General features: G+C 40.4%; 1 protein-coding gene across 2 annotated transcripts in view; it reads left to right on the plus strand.

The window, feature by feature from the left end:
- Positions 1-22,917, plus strand: part of ankfn1b (ankyrin repeat and fibronectin type III domain containing 1b) — a 144,449-nt gene that overhangs the window by 76,199 nt on the left and 45,333 nt on the right. For both annotated transcript variants that reach the window (XM_075458176.1, XM_075458175.1), the window contains one exon: positions 17,758-17,798. In XM_075458176.1, the coding sequence (XP_075314291.1) occupies positions 17,758-17,798 (41 nt within the window). The remainder of the gene's footprint in view (positions 1-17,757; positions 17,799-22,917) is intronic.

A 22,917-nucleotide genomic window follows, 5' to 3' on the forward strand; every position in this document is an offset into this window, starting at 1 on the left:
GATTTCTGACCGTCGTATTTTAGTCCTCAAGCTCTAACGTGATTGCACACAAAACCAACAGGACCCTCTTAGGACTAATGTATTCAGATTACAGGCAATTATGGCTTATTACTATTTCGTGGGGAAAGCAGGGCTCATTTGCAGTATTTGTTCAGTGAATGTCTAATAGGAAGGGGAGGGAGGCTTGTACTTCCTGCTGTGCAAGCTGTGATGCTGCGGGAGAACTGTAGCGTAGCACCAATATTAATGACTCATTTCCCCCTCACCTGGAGGACAAAAGGAGAGCTAATCCAGATACATCAGTGCTAATAGCCCAAATAAATCACTTGTGAGCTCACTTTGCGGCTTGTTGTCTTTTGGAAGAGCAGATATGGAAAGTCAAGCCATGGTCTGGTGGTACTCATGAAAGAAAGATTTTCTTATGTTTGAACCTCACTTCAATTATTTCTTTGTTGCTGAAATTACACATTCAGGTGAAACGTTTTCATGTTCTGAGTCGTGCTGACAGAATATTCCGTCTTGGCACGGGACCAGATACTACACCTTAACTTTTATGACATTCATTTTACACAGCTTGAATTTTGTCCCGTCGCTCCATTCATACACACATGCTCCAACAGTCCATTTGTCTTCCTCTGTTAACATCAGATTCCTTTTGTTTTGCACCATTACTCTTCCAGCAATCATACTGCCGTGCGTCTTTGTGGTGAGGAGTGGTGGAGCTGAAAGAACTTGATTTTCAGATTTTTCAACTGTCATGCTGTAGAAATAATGCAACTCAGCACCGATTTCTGAAAAGCAGAAACAGCTTTAGTTCAGTCGATACGTGACTTTTGAAGAATTGGACATCAAGATGTTTTCTATCAGATTTCCTCTATTGATGAGACATTAGCACATTTTAGACATTTCATCAACTTAATCATTTTAAGCAGCTTTTGTGGTGCAGTTTTTGCTGTAGAATCTGATTTAAAACTCTTGACAGGCCTTTATATTTTACGTCAGCGCTGCCGATTTGCCTTACAAAAAAAGTCTGCCGAGTGACAGTAACTTACTGGCTAATACACCATGCTGTCAAACCTAGCATCACTCCGGTTAAACGTCTTGCCACAAGAACTGTGAAGCATGAAAGAGTTGCTGTGTAGTGCCGTTCCTTTCGTCTGGACGTTGTGCTGCTCTGCTGTGAGCCTGTGGCAGTATTTTTAGGTGTACGGTTTGGGACAGGAAGAGGGGAAGCGCTGAGGTTATTTGATTGCTTCATTATGGTCATATATATGGCCATATATTTATGTATACTTTGTTACGTATGTCATTACATGTACACCAGTGAGTGTTTGTTTGTTTGTGCGCATGTGCTTGTGTGTGCGCGAATGAGCAAAGAGGGCTCAGTGTTTGGACCACCCTGCGAGCTGGGCTGAGTGACAGCAAGGGCCTCAGGATTCTTGCAATGCACACACTCTCACCAGCACAGACACACAAACTCAAGCACATACAGGGCTCAAACACACTTGTCAGCAAGTTCATCTTTTTTTTTAGCATGTTTTTTACTCTTTTAATGTCTCATGACCAAATACATATCACTCTCCAAAGCAAACATGCTGTATTAAAATGAAATCAATCGCCCTGGTATCGGAATGGCGCTGTGTCACCTACTGTAGCTATACCACAGGAAAACGCACAGCTTTTTTAACCCCACTGATTTCAGAAAACAGCCAAATGTTTTTCTCTCTCTCTCGCTCTGTAAATTTGAGGAATCAGGTTAAACGCGGTGATGACATGAAGCTAGATTGAAATGAATTGTTGGTTATTTTCAGACTGTTTTGACCAGAATTTCCCATTAGTCACTGGTTGTTTCTCTTCGTGATGCGTATGCTTTCTTAGTAGAGGAATGGGTCCAGTTACCCACCACAGTGAAGTGCTGTCCTTGCTAACCGAGTGTGTTAAGACGTGAGTCAGAAATTAGAAACAGGTTATACTGTGATGATGTAATTTGTATCAAAGGCTTATTTTTCTTTGTGTGTCTATTAAGCTCTTGGGCTAATGTTCGTGGCCTGACCCGCTGCTATTATGCTGGTAACAAACATTGGCATACTTAAGTGGCAATGCAGTGCTCATTATTATTAGAACAATGTATTTGGTGGCTCCTCCCCAAGTGTTTTGCTCCAAAACAACACAGAAAAATGTTTGTCGAAAACAACAGGAGAGAATGCTGCCGTTGCAGTAGCATCTCCAACTCACGACACAAAAATTCAAGAACAACAAGATACTTAACCTGCATACCTTTAATCTTCTTCCAAAGTTTCATACTTTGCAAGAGAAAACCCTTTAGTCAACATTGTCAAATCTTAATTCTTACAATAACTGTCATATATTCTCTTTTTTGTTCATTTTAGAGCAGTTTGTAAGATTTAGTGACATCTAGTGGTAAATATGCAGATTGCAACCAGCTGAATACCCCCACCTCACCCTCAACTTCCAAGTATGTTAGAAAACTGTAGTGGCAGGAGAAACACCTTACTTTGAGACAGTATTTGGTTATCTGCTCTGGGCAACTATAGAAAAACAGAAGGCAACGGGTTGCTTTTCTCAAAAATATTTCATCTGATGTTCCTTCAATTTGTCAGGTGTATAGGTGGGGACTCAAGGAGGTGCAGTGGCGATATTGCAGTCGATTGGATCAACAGTTGTCGTAGTTTGCTTGAAGGTTCGTCTCTATTCTGCTTCATGGACAGGCAATGAAGAAACAACAATGACAAAGTGGAGTTGTGCCACCCACCACCACCAAAAAATTCTCAACCCATGGGGACAAAAAAAAATACAGTGGAATGCGGACACAGGAAAATACAGGGAACCATGTACAACTTGGTTCAAGCTGATTAGGCCAAGGCAAGCAACTTACCTAAGATAAGATACTATTTCATTACTGGGCGGCTACCCTGATTAGCATTATTTGCTTATCTGGTTCACTTCACACATTTTGCTTTTGAAAGCAACAATATACCCACATGCGAGACACAGAGTAAATTTGTCTTATCGGTTGTTTCTATATTTGCCTGATTTGGACAAAACTGAGCGAATCACATCACAGTGGCTCATGGAATAATTTAATTATCCATGTGATACGTTTGATTTGACCTCTTAAGCTGTGCTGTGAGAAGTTGCCTGTTACTTGATTGCTGCGCTTGCAGTAATAATATTACTACATAGCAGAAGTTCTGAAAATAACACTGGGTAGACGTATCCTACCTAGCAACTGTTAACCAGCACAGCCAGGTGGGTGGAGTTGAAAGGAAAAGTTCAAGGGAGCTGTAATATTTATAGAGTACATATTTAATTGTATTTTATATTCCTACAGTTTTCATCGGTACACTTAATTCCTCGTAATTAAAACAAAATCTAAACACTGATTACATTAGTCCAATAGACATATGGCTCAATGTGAAAAAAGAAAAAAAGAAAAGAAAAACGAAGCGGAGTTGGCTGCTGCTTGCGAAAGCAGGAAAGGAAGGGAGGAGAGACATTGGCTTGTCGGTTGGCTGGCCGACTGACTAGGGACATCAAAGAGGACAAAACCAGCTTTGGGCTGAGCACTCTCCAATGATTAAAAGCAGGGGCCACGGTAACGTCTGGATGGGCCATTTAAAACTAATGAGGGAAAATAAATAGAGCCATGGCCATTGGCATGTGTAGGTGGAGTGAAAATGAGTGTTTGTCTTTGTGTGTGTGAGAATAATGTGTACAAAATTTGGTCTAGAAATATTTAAACAGTGATACATTTAACTATTTTAGCTTTTTATCAATACATTATCAAGTTACAGTTATGTATATGGACTTAATTTGGGGAGATACACATCCGAGCTGGAGGAAGAGTTTAGAAAGTACATCTCCTTAACTGTAGAATTCTCAGTTACAGTGCCTATTCCTCCATTATTTCTTAAGTGGTTAGGCAGGTAAAAAGTTTACTCATAGTGTGATAGTTGCATTCGGAGGCTGTTGCCATGGCAACATGTAAGTGCATGTGAAGCAGGCCAAAGTGGGCTGATAAGGGAAGATGATTCAAAGAAGTGAAAAATGATGCACTGGTCATTTCGGTAACCCGTTCAAACCTTGGAGCTGTGCTTAAAAATGGGGCAATTAATAAAGATTTCCTGTGACTTTTTTTTCCTTCCATCATCTGGAATTAGTTTGCTCCAGTATGTGCAACGGATGAAGGAATGTGACTATGCATTATACCCATAATATCACTGTTAACACCTGGCAGCGTACTGAAAGCAGACATGACTGGGTATGAAACTTCAGATTTTAGCTCTATTACAGCAGTCATTTTAGGCTGTCATAGCAGTAAATGCACTTGTGTATTATTTGCGGCTGTGAGGCAGTCTTGGTTTTTCGTGCGCTGGAACAGAGTGGAACTGAGTCATCAATAAATATGATTCCACCTTTACTTTTCCTGCTGCGATAAAGCAAAAATGTCTACCGTGTGAAATGTCTTTCTGAATGCAAACTAGGGAAGCCTGCCAAGCTGTTCTATTTATTAGATCAAATTGACGCACTATTAGATCTAATGTAGATGTATGATACATATCTACATAAGAGACTGCTTGTAGATCTCTCCGTTACCCAAGTTGAACTGTGACGAGAATTACCGTCATCGACGCTGACTTACCCCGTGCTGATGTGTCTGTTTTAGTATTGTGTGTGGTACACTGAGGGATGTAGGCAGGAAGCATTTGGTTTTGTGAATGAGTCATGTACTCTGGATCACTTGTCGTGCTTTTGTGACACGTACAAATAGGAGGATGCGGACAGAGTGTGGCAGATGACAGTAAGTAGAAGTGAAGTGACACGGGCACATCAATTTGAAGAGAATATGTGGGGCTGACAACAAAACCATGGGCTCTGATTCATCAAAGGTGAAGGCTGCCGTCACTGGTGTCTATAAGTGAATTGTATACGTCATAAGTGGCATCAGTACTGGATGCACTGCACACTTTTATGAGTCATCCTAACTTTCCATTTAGACTTTTCTTACATCTTGTCCAAACTTTTGAAACTAATTGTGAAGAATGATTATTGTCTTATGATTTGTTTCTTTGATTTCTTCTATTTTTTCTTCTATTTTTTTCTTCTGCTGCTTATTTCACGGCTACATTTTTCAGTTTCTTTTGCAAAAATGTATTCCTGCCTTTTGATCTTATTTTTTTAATTTGCAGTTCCCGTATTCTTTGTGTCCTCTTTCTCTTGTTGCCATCATTTTTTCCATGTTCAAAGCGCGGCTGAAGCAAAGGCACCGACTGCAGAGCTCCTACAACAGCCACAATTTTCTTTGTTGATAATCCAGGCGCTTGGCTGGATGATAGTACAAAAAAAGCCAATCCCATCCTAACAGATTCCAGGCCCCTTTCACAATGTGACTTTTTTATTATTACAAGTTGCATTTAGCATCAGAGCTGAGTTATTTCTCAATCCTTCCAAGATCTAATGGGCAATTATCGGTGGGGGAGAATTTAATGGGTGTCCCATTTCACAAAGTCCCCTGTTATTTATGTCAATGAGCACCATTGTGTGGAAACGTGGCAGACTCGTGCTAACCGCTCGACTTGTTTAGATTTTGTCCATGGAATCCCACACCCATTGTAAGCCAGCAATAACCACAAAACCAAAGTGTGTGTATGTGAGCGCGTGTGTCTGTGGGTGTGTTTTATTTGAGTGTGTCCGCTGTGTGCGAGATTGTGTGAATCTGCATAGATCAATGTAACATAGATGCAGAGACATGATGAAAGTATGTACTGACAGACAAATCTATGCGCACACCCACACCCTGACCACCCCCGTACACACAAACCCATATAAACAGACATCCTACCTCCCACATGCAACACACACACACACACACACTTGCCACAGACACTTACACAAGCAGAACTGTAGACCAACCACTACATACTCAGACACCCCCCTTCACACACACATGCACATAGCTGGAGACCCACAGACACATATGCACCCCCCCCCCCACACAACCTCACACACAGAACCAGAGACCCACCACCAACATCAACACCCACAGGCTCAGTCTTAGTGACATCATGGCTTGGATGACAGCACGTCTTCCAGCCCCATTAGTCTGATTGTAGGTGGCTCCGCCACAGTGATTTATGGGTAAATATCCATAGTCTCTGCTGTGTTGATTTATGAGCCATGTTTTGGTCCCGTTGCTCCCCAGACCACAAGACTTGGGAGGGGGAATCCTATACAAATAATGAAATTGTAAAAGTGGAGACAGTGAGGCAGAAGGGTAGAAGACCCACCCTGTGTCTCCCATCACTCAGTGGTGCTTACAGTTTATGATTGGTCAGTGAAGTCCGGAAGCATAAGACATTAGTCAGTGGCTTTCTCTCTTTGTAAACACCTGCCCACCTGCACATGAACCTGCTAACTAGCTGCCTTCTAATTTGTCTTCCAGTCATTGTGTCATGTGTTCTTGCTGTCATATAAATGACTATCAGCTACAACAGCCCCCATCTGTTTTCTCTCCTTGTTGTTTCTATCACCTCCCAAGTTTTCTTTTTTTTTAATACTTATTTCAGTAGACAAAATATTTGCAGATAAAAGAAAGATACTATTAAAGAAAACACTAATTCAAGAAAACATTGCTGTTTGCATTATGTCAAAAAAGTAAGTCTGTTTAATGGAGTGTTTTGTTTATTCATTTATTGTTAGTATTTGTTTATCAAAGAAATGCAAAAAGAAAATAACCCTTCGCTGTCACAGTTGTAACTGAGCTCTGATGCAGCCTGCTTCTGCCAGTGGTCCTTGAGATGCTTCTACAACTCGACAGGAGTCCACATGTGACAAATTGAATTCATTTGGCATACTTTGGAAAAGCCAGACACCGTTCTCACGGCAGATGGGGTATGTCAGAGTGGAACCTAAGCCATAAAGCTGAATGAATTGTCCTTAGACATGTGAAACAGGATTGTGTTAAGGCATGAATATACAGAAGAAAAATTTATATAGCACTGAAATGCCAAAGCACAGTAGCTTCTGTCAGTTAAAAATTTTCCAAGATTAGTTGTTTATTTATGATGCATTGTGAAAGACACTTTTGTTTTGCTTTGCCATTGTTTAAAATTCGTATGTTAGTGAGGAAAAAAACTGAAATAATTTAGAATGAGTCTAAAACTTAACAAAATGTAAAACAATAATCTTTTCCATTTGCTCCAAAAACTCACAATCTAGGCCTATTCTCCTCAATGTTGAGAGACTTGAATTGTGAGTCTATTATTAGCGTCAATTATGTTGTTTTCATTGTTTTTATCCCAAGGCCACTGTAACACTCCTCTCCCAGGAGCCTGCAAAGAAAGGTAACACTAAAAGGTCACCAGGAACCCACAAGGAGCCCTTCAAGGAATCTGCTAAATCTGTGTTGAGCCGGGCATTAATTTGCATCTGCAGGTGTTGCAGTTATCGGTTATATCTGTATGAGATATAATTAGAAAATCTCCGTTTGACTGGCAGGTGGTGGTATAACCTGCTGTGACCCCCCCAGTGTCAGCTCTCGAACTTGTCAGGTGTTTTTTTCTCCAGTAAGAGAGCAAGGAGTAAGTAAAAAAATATTAGCTCAACACGAATTTGATTGTAGCAACATCCGTCAAAGACATCAGTCTTTGGCTGTGTATTAAAAACAGACATATTCTGTCATGGAAATTGCAGCATGAGCTCAGGAACACTTCCAGAAATCGTTGTTTGTGAACACAGTTCACCGTGAAATCCACAAATGCAGGTTAAAGTTCTATCACGCAAAGGAGAAGCCACATGTGAACATGATCCAGAGACACTGCCGCCTTCTCTAGGACAAAGCTCTTTTAAGATGGCCTGAGGCTAAATTGAAATCTGCTCTGTGGTCAAACAAATCAGAATTTAAAATTAATTTTGGAAATGATGAACTAAAGAGAAGTCAGACAAAATGGCTCATTTTCAAAGCTCAATTCGAAAGCGTGCATCTTAGACCAGGGGTCTTCAACGTTTTTCAGGCCAGGGACCCCCAAACTGATGGAGAGTTAGAGCAGGGACCCCCCCTACTATTTATATGCCATACAATTGTGTTTTATATTTAACGGGGCCTAGTGCCGTGTATAAACATAGCTACTCTGTTTTTGTACATTCAATACTAAGCTATTCAAATAATACACAGGTTAACATATTCATGTTTTTATTTTAAACATGTGCAAGGTACAGGGTGGCCGTGCCACTTCCATTTATAAACAAACATCTTGCATACAACACTGAGCTATTCAAATAAACCACAGATTTTAACTTTAAACATGGATGTAGATGGGACAATGAATCCTCAAACCATCTGTGGATGGCACACGTTTGCACACAATTTGTGAGAAAAAACAGTTTGAAAAAAAAAATATGTATATATATATATTAAAAATTGTCTAAGCAACCAAAGATTTTGCGACCCCCCTGCAGTACCTCCGCGGACCCCCTGTTGAAGACCTCTGTCTTCGGTTTTAGTGTCACGTATCGCTGGTGGAGGCGAGGAAGGAGGACCCCAGTGTAGACATGGAGTGAGAGCCAGGAGGCAAAAATGGAACGGAAACTATTTATTTTGAAACAAAAGCGCGGCAAAGCCGGAAATCCATCAAACAGAACACGGAAAACAAAACCAAAATGCAGCGTAACAAGAACGAAGAGACTAGCCAAGACACCTCGAACAGATCAAGAGAAGTAACAGTGAGGATCTGACAGATGCTGAGAACAAACCGGGAGACTAAGGCCACATTTACACAGAGCCGGGTATTTAGAGAAACGAATATTTCCCCCCCCTCCATTTTCAATAATAACATCGTGCACACAACATCGTTTTAAAAAAACTTGTCATTTACATCAACCCGCATAAATACGCCGTCAAGCGCCATAATAACTATGCCAAACCTATTGGCGGCAGTGTAGGGAAAGGAATAAAGCCATGCAAGCCAATCAAAATCCTCAGAATCGAGGACTTTCCTCATGTGAAGGAGGAGATAACGCGAGCAAATATCACAACAAAACTGAAGGCAATAAGAGGAAAATATAGACAGTCAGTGGATACTGGACGCAGGAGCGGTCACGGAAGAGTGGTGCTCCTCTTATTTTGAACTGTGCGAGCAGGTTTGGGGTGGCAAATGCAATAAGGCCAGAATCGTTTGCACAAACGTAAAAATTAGTAGAACTTTAACATCATCCATGATAATCCTGATCAGTAGCCAAACAAACTGTAAACATAAGGCGCTCGCATGACGTTAAGCATTTTCTTGCGCATAATGTGACGTTTAAGAACCTAAAACGCTGTTTCTCCCAGTTGACACGGCAACACATAACCGGCGTTCTCAGAAATCTCCACTTTGGCCGGAGGTTTTAGAAATAATCGTTTTCTGTGATAAAAACGGGGTTTTGGTGTAAATGAGAGGCCAAACCACAGGAAAATATCTGCGTCTTCCTATCGTGTAAACGGGGCTTTAATACTGTGGGGAGAGTGATTAGTGAGTAAGTGCAGCTGAGAATAAATGAAGGCAGGTGAAGGGAGTGGAGCTGATGACTGGCAGGAGAGACCTGAGCAAAAAAGTGAGGAAATGGCAAAACTGAAACCAGACAGAAAAAAAAACCACAAAATGCACCGATCGTCTCAGATAGGGGTTAAGCTAAAAAATAGCATCCTACAGGTTTTAGAGCATGTCTTTTTCAGGGAGCGCCTTGAATATTTCAACAAGACAACAGTAAACCACATACTACAACTGGAACAACAGCATGACTTTGTTGTAGAAGGGTCCAGGTGCTGGAATGGCCTGCTTATAGTCCAGACCTTTCGCCATTGGGAAACCTTTCTGAGCATCAGCAAACACAAAACACGACAAAGAAGACCCAGGACTGTTGAGCAGCTAGAATCCCTTATCAGACCAGAATAAGGCGACATGTTTCTCCCCAAAGGTCCAACAGCTGTTCTCCACAGTTGCCAGATGTTTACAGGCTTGTGAGGATGATACACCGTTGTAAACACGATCCTGTCAAAGCTTTTTTTGAAACACGTTGCTGCCATCAAATTCAAGATTCAAGCTAAGCTATTTTGCATTTTACACAGCAGCTGGACTTCTTGGGAATTGAGGTTATAATAGTTATTTTACAGTATTATGGTCAGTAGTTAGGTATTAAAGGGGAACTCCGGGGCATTTGAAGCGCGTTTCCATTGCTAGAGGTTGTCAAATACTGATGGTAAGACACAGACAGGTGCAAATCTGCGCTCCCTGTGTGGAGATCGCGCTGTTCGCACAGCGTGTCATGCGAGGCTAATACGTGGTGGCTAAGGGGCAACTGCTAACCCTTCCACGTAAAACAACAACTTGCACACAGCAGAAACGTCACACCACTTTATAAACCATCCGACAATAAAGTCACAAGCCTTACCATCAAAACCATATGTATGGTTCTCACATTACTGGCATGGGGACGTTACAAAACAACTTTATAAACAGCATGTAACTCACCGGCTGGTTGTAGGCTCGCGCATGTGAAAGCCCAGAAGAGTCGATGGACGATAATCCCATATACAAAACAATTATTTTCTCTAGAAAAACTGCGTTCAAGTTTTTAAAACATTACAACAATACATGCCCAGTAATATTGTTGTAATGTTTTAAATACTTGAACGCAGTTTTTCTAGAGAAAATAATTGTTTTGTATATGGGATTATCGTCCATCGACTCTTTTGGGCTTTCACATGTGCGAGCCTACAACCAGCCGGTGAGTTACATGCTGTTTATAAAGTTGTTTTGTAACGTCCCCATGCCAGTAATGTGAGAACCATGCATATGGTTTTGATGGTAAGGCTTGTGACTTTATTGTCGGATGGTTTATAAAGTGGTGTGACGTTTCTGCTGTGTGCACGTTGTTGTTTTACGTGGAAGGGTTAGCAGTTGCCCCTTAGCCACCACGTATTAGCCTCGCATGACACGCTGTGCGAACAGAGCGATCTCCACACAGGGAGCGCAGATTTGCACCTCTCTGTGTCCTCCTATCAGTATTTGACAACCTCTAGCAATGGAAACGCGCTTCAAATGCCCCGGAGTTCCCCTTTAAGCAGTGTCTTAGCTATTCTAAAAACCTCAACCGAAGCCAAAATGTTTTCTCTTTTACTTTTTTAAAAATAATTAAATCAACCTATGTATAACCAATCAAGTTAAAAGTATTTGAATAAATGTTAATCTGTTATGTTTTGATTGATTGCAATAGCACTCTTCCGTGAAGCTGATGAAAGATATTGTTTTTTAGTTTGTATTCTTATAGTCCCACAGGCTACTCGATATGTTCCATATCTTTTGACTGACTCAGAAGATTCTTTTCAGGTTCTTTATGTTAAAAGGAGAATGACTCAGTCTAAATTGATAATGAAAATGTGACAGCAGTGATATATAGAAGATAGAAAATTGCCCATTTTTGGTTTGCAGTGAGTTAAGAGTCTCATGCCCACGTTTACGTAAAGGAATTGCCTTCAGGATACCACAGGCCAAAATGTCCCATAAAAGGTCATCTTAATTTGAAAAAGCAGTTCATGGTGTAAAGAGCAGCGTGGGCTGTCAGTCTGTGCACGCTGTTACAGAAATGTTACCCTTGAGGCAGTTTCAATCTGATTCAATCATCTTCATCCTCAACACCGATTGATGCTGATGAACAGCTGCTTTTCCTTCTTTGGCAAAAATAGAAAAATAATCACTCTTTGGTCAAACTTTATGTAGATGCCATGAACACTTTCCTCATTCTTACAATTTAAACTAAAGCATGGTATGCCAAAGGAGGGAAATATTAAATGGAATAGATAACAGCGGACTTCAACAACTGATTTGAGCACACTGTGAAGAAATTCACTGTAAAATAACAATAAAATGACCTGATGCCTGCAATTATATTTTACAGTTATTTTCTTGACTTCATCATTAATATTACTGAATCCTATTCAACAGCTTGCTCTTTGCCACTTTAGGGCTTGAAACAAGTGTCATGGGTGATAAAACTGCCAAGAATTAGGTTTGCTCTGCAGGTTTAGCTCGCATTTTTTAATCTCAAACTCTTGTGGAAAACAGACCTATATTTTAGATATACTAATCCGTGTTACTACAGGGATTATCATTTTGGAAGAGAGAGGGTTTTTTTTTTGCCATTACTTGTTAATTTACATCGAATGCATGTGAATTTAAAGGAGACTTATTATCCCCTCGAGTAGTAGTAGTAATTTCTAAATGAAATGATGGTTACAGTCCCATAGCTCCCTTTTAAACCATGAATTTGCAGCACTTTTCATAGCAGATGATTTAAAGGGGTGGAAACACTCATCTACACAATTTATGCACTTATTGAGGTCCTTTCTGCAGTCTCAAGCTATCGTGCAACATAAATTTCAAAGGGACAAACTAACAATAGAGCCGGTATGTAAAGAGTGGAATATTAGTCTGATAATAAGTTTAATGTGACATTGTCAAAGTGTGACCAAGCAAGGTCAATTATCAGTCACAGAACTTTTTCGGAATGTCGTTTGAGGAGTGAATATTAAACAAGATCTTAAAGACATGACATTTAAAACACTTAATTCACTTTGTGAATGCATTGTGAGAGATGGTTACGGCGATGTGCCGAAGAGGAAATGATCATGTCTACGGACAATGAGAAAAAACAAAGCTGTGGAAACCACACTTTTTGCACTGAAATAATGATTAAGAAAAAAGATGAAGTTTTATTGATTCAAAAAAATAAATACAGGACAGTAAGAGCTGTTGTTTTATTTAGTACATTCCTTCCACGTCGAGGAGAAGCGGGCTGTTGGGTCTTAGACATAAATCTCAGCAGCTGAAAATTGGTCCCACTCGCCCCCTGAACACCACACTACAGATATGTAGGAAAGCAGGACTCGTGTACCAGCCAGCCAGTTGCTAATACACCTCTTTAAAATCCCTTGATATAATAAAAAAAAGTATCAGCTTAATAAACTCTGGGCTTCGGTGCCAGTCCATTCATATGTGTTTTGTTTAAGTTTTTGGAGCTTAATGGTTAAGAACTGTCTGATTTTTAACCAAATTTAGTTTTTGTGATGGTGGGGGGCTGTGCCTTCATTCCAAAACAAAGTCCCAGTCTGGACATTAAACATTAAACAAAACGTTGGTAGCATCATGTACTCAGATAAGTGAACTAATTGCTACTGATGGGAATTTGCCATTAACAAAATTGCGAAAAACAAGAGAAAGATCATTTTCAGCTTTCCACTGACGCACAGCAAAAAAACAGCATGATGAACTCAAAGATAAGTCGGAATTAAGATGAGGAGGCTGGGTAATTCTACTCTAAACTGGGAGGGTGAAGCAGAAATTCCACTCCAGATCTGAACCTCTCACTGACTTAGATATTTGCAGTGCCAGAGGTTTTGAGTTGATAATGACATCAAATCCCTAAGTATTTACTCTCAAGCACAGAAAAAGTGTAGTATGTCCCTGTGACAGTACAATTCCGGAAATACTGCAAAATCCACAGGAAATCTTCAGCAATTCTTTGCAGTGCAGTGCAGTGCAGTTTGCTTCAGAAACCAGTGGAATAGAAAAAAATCATAATTAGGTTGTGTCATCATGTTCAAATTGTCACCATCCATGTATTTTTTGTGTGTTTTTCTGGTTAGTCTGTTTAGTTGAGTTTCCTCAGTTCCCTCCTGCCAGTCCTCCGCTCCACTCCAAACACCTGTATTAATTATCCTCAGATGTACCCACTCACTAATCAGTCTCCCCACAGTACTTAGTCTCTCAGTTCTTTTCAGTCACTGTCAGACCCTCTGTCAAACGACCCGTGATTTTCCCCCGTCTATAAGATTCAGCGTCCTTGTTTTTGTACGGTTGAGTTTTTGAGTCCTCCTCCTTCGTCTCCATTGCCAAACCGTGACACAAATGGCTTATTTCATGATGGTTTCAGATCTCGATGGTTTCTTAAACTCTATCGTAACCTGTTGCTATAGAGGAACATTTTCTACATGTGATGATTACAAATTAAAGACCAAGAAAAACACTTGCACAGGCCAAATATGAGCAGAAATATATGTACAGGAATGCTGCAAATTCCATTGTACATCTAAAGTATTTGTGGCAAATTCTCCAAGTGAGTTGTTCTTTCAGCTTAGAATGTGCTGGGTGGTTCCTGTGGAAATCAGAGATTTACATGCTATTGAGGTTTCTTCTCCCCTATCCATCTCTCATCTGCACAACTTCCTCCACTCCTGTAAACGTCTCCCCTCATTCCTGCCTATCGTTCTTTTTAAGGTCCTGTGTCTATAATGAGCATTTCCTCCTCACCCCCCACCACCTATTCTCTCACTCTCTACCCCCTCCCCTCCTGTCCTCCCCTCCGCTCTGTGTGCAGAATTGGAGAAGCTTATCTCCTAGCAACCACAATTAAAGTACAACAAGTCGGTGGCGGTTGCAGCCACCATTGGAACAAGCTTTTTTTTTTTTCGCAAACCTTCGTGTGACCGACAGCTTTAGACAGAAAGAAAAAGAGAAAATAGGGAGCTACACAGGGGGAGGCAGGGAAACAGAGCTTAAGAGTTGAAGTTGGACAGGTGAACAGCAGTCAGAGTCGCCACTGAAACGCCATAATAAGGACTTTGGGTTTTGGAAACGCGAGAAAAGCAAGACAGGGTTGCGCGGTGTGACGTTAGACTCCACAGGTATGTGTGTGTCCGTGTGTGTGTGTGAGATGGAATTGATGGATGCAAAGTGGAGGTATTCTGCAAATATGGTGATGTGTGTCTCTGATTTTATCTGCGTTTTAAACTAAACTGCACTGTGTTTTACGCTTTTCTCCTTCTGTATCTGTGTTTTGCTCGTGAGTTACTATTTGAAGAAACACATGCTAAGGGGATTGGGCTTTTGAGGTGTTTGGCAAGAAAACAGCTTATAGTGTGCTGTCAGTGTGATTTCACAGCTGTGAGGATATGCCAAGTTCCTGTTGGTGCCTGCTGTAAAGGCAGCTACACACCTGCCTCCATACGCATATTCATAAAGAAAGGTGTTTAACTTCAAATTGTGGGTAAAACTGTAATCTATGGATAGATTCACCATACAGGTGACAGAAATATGTTGGACGGTATCATCAAGAGTGCTGACCGCGATGTTAAGAATAGCTGCTATGGTCGTCAGGTGTGATGGATTCTGCAACCATTGCCTTTTTCTTTCCTTTTTTTCAAAGTTTTGACACAGCACTTCAGAATGGGTGAAAATGCATCAGTCCTCATTCATTGGACTTTTTCAGAAGGACTTTTATTCATGCTTTCAGATATTCGAGCTAGCAAGAGTGCAAATGACAGGTCGATAGGTTCACATTCTGAAGCAAGTTCTTCCAGGTGTGATGCGCAAAGAGGCAAAGTGTTTGTCGTCCAGGTGGGGGGAATGATTGAGTGAAACGGCTTCATGTATGGCTTGTCGTTTCGTAAGTGGGTAAAACGCCTGAAGTGAATTCCCAGTGTGGTATTTGAGTTTGGAGGCTGCCGCTGTGACTCCTCCACATGAAGCCAAAGAGCTCTCGCTGCCAGTGAAAAAGGTTACCTTTATGCTGCAAAGACAAAGCAAACCCATCAGAGATAGGACTGGATGTCAACAGAAGATCATCATCTTTTCCACTGTAAAGCAAAACCGCTTCACAATATCCAGCTCCAGCTGGAAGAATAGCACGCTGCAAGAAGGAGGCATATCGTTCTCCAAGTCTGCCGTGAACCCTTAATGAGAGCTAATACAAAAGTTTCGCCCTGACATGAGTGTCGATGGTATTCATTAAATGCTATGCATACATCTTTTTGCTCAGCCAAAAAGAAATGGACTTTTCTTTGCAAGGAAAGTTTGTTCAGTCTTCATACTGACATCGTGAGAGTGAGAAAAGCCACTCATAGAACTTAAATATGAAAACTTTTTTTGGCTCTAATGTTATCTTTGAATATTGACCAAAATGTTCAAAATACTTCAGAACAATTTTTACATTCAGAAGCCAAGCTACAAGCATTTCTTCGATAAGGCAGAAATGCAGAAATTGTAGATGAAAATTGCCATATGGCTTTTACATAGCAATCACTTGTAACTGTACATTAATGCTTTTTCACATACTGTAATACATTTTGCTGCTTTTTATTCATGCTCTCATGCCAGTTAGTTCAGTCCTAAAATAGTCCTCCTCCACCCCCCACAGACCTCTCTGTCAAATGAAGCACACCCACCCGCTGTCTTCCCTCTCAGGAGATTGGTACTACCTGAAGGCACAGTGGGGGAGCTGGGAGGTTGAAAGGTTACCCACTCTGTATGCCATATCCTGTCCCCACCAGGAGGATGAAGCCATATGAAGGCACAGTATATGCACTGAGAAGTCAGGTGCTGGTCAAAATGTCACTGCAACGCACACATAAAAGCACACACACACACACACACTCAAAACGCCAGAGTAGTCTCTTTTTGGTCAAAATGTCACCGGACCACTCACATAAAAGAGGATACACACTCATACGCAGTCAATAAAAGTAATCCTCTGATGTTCCGTTTGGGATTCAGAGAAAATGGGATGCCTTTTTGTCACTTGTTTTTCAAACCTGCTATCTTCACAAGTCCCAGAAAGCAGCTTGAATCTCAAGATTTTAGGCCCTAAAGCCATTTTTGCAACTCGCCAGCATTGTTTTTGTATTTTTTTTAAATCAACAGGACAAACCAATCAGCAACTCTTTATAGTAGTCTTTCTGCAGTGTAGCTTACTTCTTGGGTAACAAATAACTGACAGCATTGGCTTGGCCCAAGCACAGTGGGGTTCAGTTTCCCCACTGATTCCCAAGATGCTATTGGTGATCCAGCATAGCGGGGATTGGCGCAAATTTGTGTTATTACCAAAATAAAAATGCAAAACAGCAACACTGTGTCAATCTAAAGATGCCTACACCCTAAGGCCAGTGAGGTGTGTCTATGTCCTCTTTGTATCTGTGTGTATTGTTTGCCCAGTTTGGTTTGTCTCAGCATGTGTCACCTCTGAGTGCCTCTGAAAGATGCAGGCAGCAGGGGGATCCTGTTGGTGTGTTTGCATCTGTGCGTTTAGGTGTGTTTTTGTGTCATTGGGTACCCGCGCTTCTGTGCTTTAAAGGTTGTCTCTGCCGGAGCAATCCATTCAAACGTCCCCCGATGAGCCAAGCTGGCAGGAAGTATCAGTTGTTGTGCTCGTACTTTATAACTCAGTTGACTTCATCTTCAGACGAATGGCTTTTTAACTTGTGTCTCCCCCTCCCTCTACCCTCTTCTTTCCTCTTTTTTTGTTGAAACACTCAGGGTTACAAGCTTGCACACAAAAACGAGTTTTAATGAAATGATAGGTCTGATCATTTAATTGCTATTGCCTTGAGGATAAATTGTACATTGGTGGGAAAATGTAGCCAAACATTAGCTGCCATTTACTTAAAAGCATCTGACAAGTTAAAGAAAGAAGCAGGATGTGTCTTTCTTTATGTTTGTACACGTACAGATTATTTTTTTTTTTGGTTGATGCTTCCATGCAAATTTCTGCCTGCAATATACCTGTGGCATTACTGGTACACACATTTCCTTCATTCAAGTCTCGACTGCCAGGCAGTTTGTTGCCAAATTTGTGTTGAGCTGGAGACTTTGAACTCGTTGATGGTGATTGTAATGTCTGTGTTTTTTTTTCCCCACTTATTTCCAGAGTCTGGGCTCTGCAGACCGAAAGGAAAATCAGCACAAGAAGTAAGTCCCATCTGTTCTCCTGCGTGTTCATCATTCCATCCATGCATGCATCCATCTTTTCTGTCTATATAGATTTGCCCTCTTAGTTTTGTAAAAGCAGGGGAAAAAAAGACCAAAAAAATGCGAATAAGATTAAGAATTTCGGAAGAATAGTTCACATAACGCATGTTGCTATAAAACAAAGTGCATTATCCTACTCACCTCAGTTTCATCAGTGATTTGCTACTCCTGAAAGTCCACATTACGAACTGCCTGTGTCCTACATCAGGAGATGGGTTACCATAGTAACCTGTTTCTAGTTAATCTTATGTGACAAAAAACTAATGTAGAATTTATGTCGTTTTGTAGCGAAGTGAAACGTTTCATTGAATTGCTATCGATATCACAGCGGGAGACACCAGAAAACATCTTGTGCTGTTTCAGTTCAATAAACTGCATCTTATCATGGAGTTTGGGCCCGATTTCCGCTCGATTTCCCTAGTGTGCTAAAAGGCGTAACATTAAGCAGCTCATTTAAGAATTCGACCTAATTCATTGTGGGTAAATGCCAAGCGTGTTTGTGTGTGTTTCAAAAGCAAGTCGGGATTACTGGCCTTCCCCATAATCCAGTCCATATCAGTAATACCTCTCAGGCGTTCTGGTTTTGTGGCTTGGCATGCTTTGGATTGATTAGAGTGAAACAGGAAATATACAGTTTTCTCCCTGTTACCAATTCAAGTTGTGCCATTAGCTTGTAAGATAAGGTCAACAGAGATTGTTTCTGAACAACCCACAACTGCACACATATTCCCTCTGCAGTTATTAGCTACACAGACTCAATCGTCTCTGCTCGCTTGTATTTCTTCCTACTCTACTTGGGGGCCAAGAATAGGATAAAGACAAATCCTTTAATTGCAGAAAGAAGCGATTTTTATCACTGTGTGAACAAGGGCTGTCACTTTTTCTCTGCATTTCACACACCCATTCGATCAAGCGGAAACTTTGAAAATGTGGCGTCCTTCAAAATATACAGTTTGTAAGTGCTTCAGGCCGTAGGCTGTGTGGATGGATGCATCAGACCTTTCCAAATAATTAGACTTTTGGATCAGCAAAGTGTATACCCAATATTTAATGTCACAGTTGGCACCTTCGAGTGGAATGAGCATAAATCAGATAAAATGAACCATATGTCTAGCAGTTTCTCAGCAACCAAAGGTGTGGTTCCCCCATACTTTCTTCACAACATGTACAGTATATCCCCAGTCTGTTTCTATGAACTGTTATTTGTAGGAAAGGATATACATGTTTATTTCTTTTTTTGTATCAGTGACTTTTTTAGGATTCTCCATTTGGGGCAAATTAGAAGATTTTTACTTGCTGGTCTTCTCTCAAAGTTGTCCTTGTTTTTCATCTTCGTGAGTACATTTAAGCTGTTTAAGAGCCAAAAGCTCTTTAAACCATCAATTCTGTTAATTTTTTTTACACAAGCAGTCACAGGTGAAATCAGGCTATATTTGTTGTAAAAATACAGCTCTGAGCGAATGTTCCAGCGGTTTCATAGCAACATGCTTTCCCTTGTTAAACAGGGAGATTGAGACTTCTATAGGTGCATATACGATACACGTGCGAGGTTTCTGTGTGTTTTATAACCTAAAGGTGCCCAGCTGCATTTTATTTGGAACATAAATGGAGGACTTGTAATCAAAGAACTCATGTAGACTGGAAATGTTTTCCAAATGTGAAAGTCACCAATCTCTGTCTCTGTGGAAAGTGTATGCCTGGTGTTTAGGCCTCAGATCTAGAGGTCACTGATTGATGGGGCATGTACTGCATGATGAATATAATGAACAGGTTTTTCTTCCTTTTCCTTTACCTTTTCTTTTCTTTTTTTCTTTTTTTTTGTGCAATGTCTGATTATGTACCTTGTGTGCTGACAAAGACATCTGTTGCCAGGAGACAAGCAACTGGCATCAGACGGGATGACAAGTAACAGGAGTCTGCCCAGAAATAAGGGAAAGAGGACAGTGTTTTAGGACAGCACAGGCATGTGAATACGTGGAAATGAACAGACAGAAGTAGAAACAGCACACACATATTTCCATCTCAAACTTATCATTAACCTGTGGAACAAAGAATAAGTCACAGAAGTTCTGTTTGTATTTCTATATCTTTGGTAGAAGTGTTTTTTTTTGTATCTGTAATATCTGTGTCTTCCTCCGTCCAGCTCTCTGATCTGCTGCCCACACTGTCCGTAGGTTTGAAGGTGTATCCTATTACTACAGTATCAGTTAGTTGTGATTAGCCTAAACAAAACAATTTAAATAGAATTACCTCAATTCTATCTACAAAGCTATGATGGGTAACTTCCTCTATATCAGTTCAGATAAAAGGGAAACAGTGCTTGCTGATGCTCAGGTCAGGCTGTTTCTCTCATTTTTGACAATTTCCTGTGCTTTTTATCAAGAGAGAACTATTTCTGTGGAGAAGTAGAAGTAGTCGTGCTTTTTTTAACATCCCACTTGGACCACTGCCTCTGTCTTTTTACAGGCTGTTGCAGGTAATCACTGGATCATTTACAGGTGCAGCGGGCTTATTACCAGATGTGCTAAGAGTCATCTCAGCTATTTTGATACCGTCTTCTGCCTAATTGGTGAACACAGGATCGTTACAGAAAGCAAGGGGAGAAAAAAGCTGCATGGTTCTCTCCAACAGGGTGCCCGGATAAATCAGTCTTCCATTTTCACATCCTCAAAATCTAAATCATTTGATTTCCTCGAGGGTTAATGCTGATTAATTTTGTTATTGGAATTAAGACATTAATTAATCTTGTTAATTGCTCCAGTTTGATCTTTGCGGACGCATTAAAAGCAGTTGCGAACATCGTTTTTACACACGTGTGAACTTGTTATTCACTTTCACACTTCATATTGTGACAAACAGTGTACACATTGAATCGAACTGAATAACACATTATTAATCTCAAAAGGGTAAAACATTTTTATTCTTTGAAATGTTTGTTATGAAACATTTTTCTTCTATGAAGACTGGGAAATGACCTATCTCTGCTCTCACGTGCTGTGTTTTGAAGACAAATAAATTCTTAATAAAGCCATTGTTATTTACTTTTTTTCCCGTTTCTGGTATCAGACTGCACGATGAAGCAGAAACGGCGACTGACACCTGTGAATACGAGACGTTTTTCAGGTCACTACTTTTAAAAAAATGCCCCGTTTTGTCCAATGGAATCGCCTTTTGTTAAGCTCACAGGCCGCTGCTGCTCTACGAGGCAGAGAGACACGAAGTCATGTGTAATCATGATCGCGAGGCCGTTCTGTCAACACTCTTAAGCAGTATTTATCCCTGGTTTGTTCATGCCATTGCATTTCATGGTACCTGCTTTTTTTCTATTATCAAAAAATGCATGGAAAAAGTTGCTAAGTGGGCAGCAATGATCAGAAGTTGCATTCAATGTGGAGTTCACCTTATTGCTGTCGAATACAGATGGAAAAGCAGAGGCAGGCTGTATTGTTAACTGAGGCGCCTTTTATTGGTATAAACGGTACAGTCTAGTTTTACATCTCATTTGAATAAATGTCATATATATTCAAAGGATATTATACCACCCTGCATCATGCTCAAACTAACTAAACTTTCTTTCCTAGAAACAGACAGTAGTGGACGGAAGTAGCAATGGAGGGATAGAGTACTGGGGACATCAAGGGCATTGGGGGATGCTTTGATTCTGTCTTAAAGTAAGAGATTTAGATACAGATGTCACGGAAGAGAGAATTTGACTAGGCTGATGTATTCACGGGAGCAGGCCAGGTAATTGTTCTCATATGGTGGTGATGTAGATTTTTGTCTGCTTGTGAACATTTCCAACAATCTTTCTAGTGATGGAAAATAAATCTTTGTACTGGCTTTGTGTAATTTCTCGGTTTATCGACAGCTTAACAACATAAACCCTCGAGTTTAAAATGTGCTCTCATTAATTCCGGTGCACTTAATGCTTGGATATTGGATATTGGATATTAAGTGGACCTTGTAGCAGATTGTAGCAGTGTTTATGGACATACTTTTATATCATTCAACTAAACTTTTTTTTTAACAAAACTAGAGTAACCTGTAGATTTTAGTCATTAATCAGTCAATTAAAAGGGAATCACTCATTTAGCTGGTCCCTTTACTTTTTTTTTCTCCCTTGTCCTGTCCAGCATTATGGCAGCAGAATTGTAATCTGAATACCGTTTATGCTAAACACATTTGCTATGCCAAGGGAAGCTTTATGAATGAAAAGCTCCCCTTGATGCCCATCAACTCCTCATTTGTATTTATTTATTTTTGTTACAATATTTAACATGATGTGATAGTGTGATAGTGCCGAACCGGACCGGGGGACAGAGAGAGAACGAGAGCGAAGAAGAGAAAAAAGAAACAGAAACATGAAGAGACAAACATAAAAAACAATGAAAAATCAGACAACCAGCTGCTACACCTGTAAAAACAAAACTGAAGACAATTCACGGCTTTTGTGGGGAATCCAGCCTTAGAAGCACCGAGCATCTGTAAGCAGACAAGCAGAGAACAAACACACAAACAAACAAACAAAAAAGCACAAGCAGCAGCAATCTCATATAATACACAGGTGACCTGGTCCCTTTACTTCTTAAGAATTGACACTGACAGAAGTTTTGTCACAAAGTTGTGTTTTGTTTTTTTTTTTACATTTGCAGCTTTCATTGATTTTTTTTTTTTTTTTTTTTTTTCCACAGAAAAGGACATCTTTTCTTAGAAGAAGTCACTCTGTCCCTTATTAACTGATATAACCTTTTTAGCTAAAAAGACACTGCGATTGAGAAGCTGTTGTTGTTTTTCCGCCACACTTTTCATAGTTGAGGCACTTTTCCTCTCAGCAGCAGCTCCTTGTCACCGTGATAAGTGGGCCAAAACCCTCCTCCAATTAATTAGGGGCCTTATTTTGATGTAATTACAGCTTTTCTCAGTTTTATTTGGTGCACAGCCAACCTGGTGTTTGGGCTAATGAACCACAATGTGTTGCATGTAAGTGTAGGTTATTTTTGAATGACTGTTATCTTGCATTCCGTGGGTTGTCATTTTCTCGCCTTTCCTTCCCTGCTTT

The sequence above is a fragment of the Odontesthes bonariensis genome, chromosome 23 (assembly GCF_027942865.1).
Source record: "Odontesthes bonariensis isolate fOdoBon6 chromosome 23, fOdoBon6.hap1, whole genome shotgun sequence".
Taxonomy (NCBI): domain Eukaryota; kingdom Metazoa; phylum Chordata; class Actinopteri; order Atheriniformes; family Atherinopsidae; genus Odontesthes; species Odontesthes bonariensis.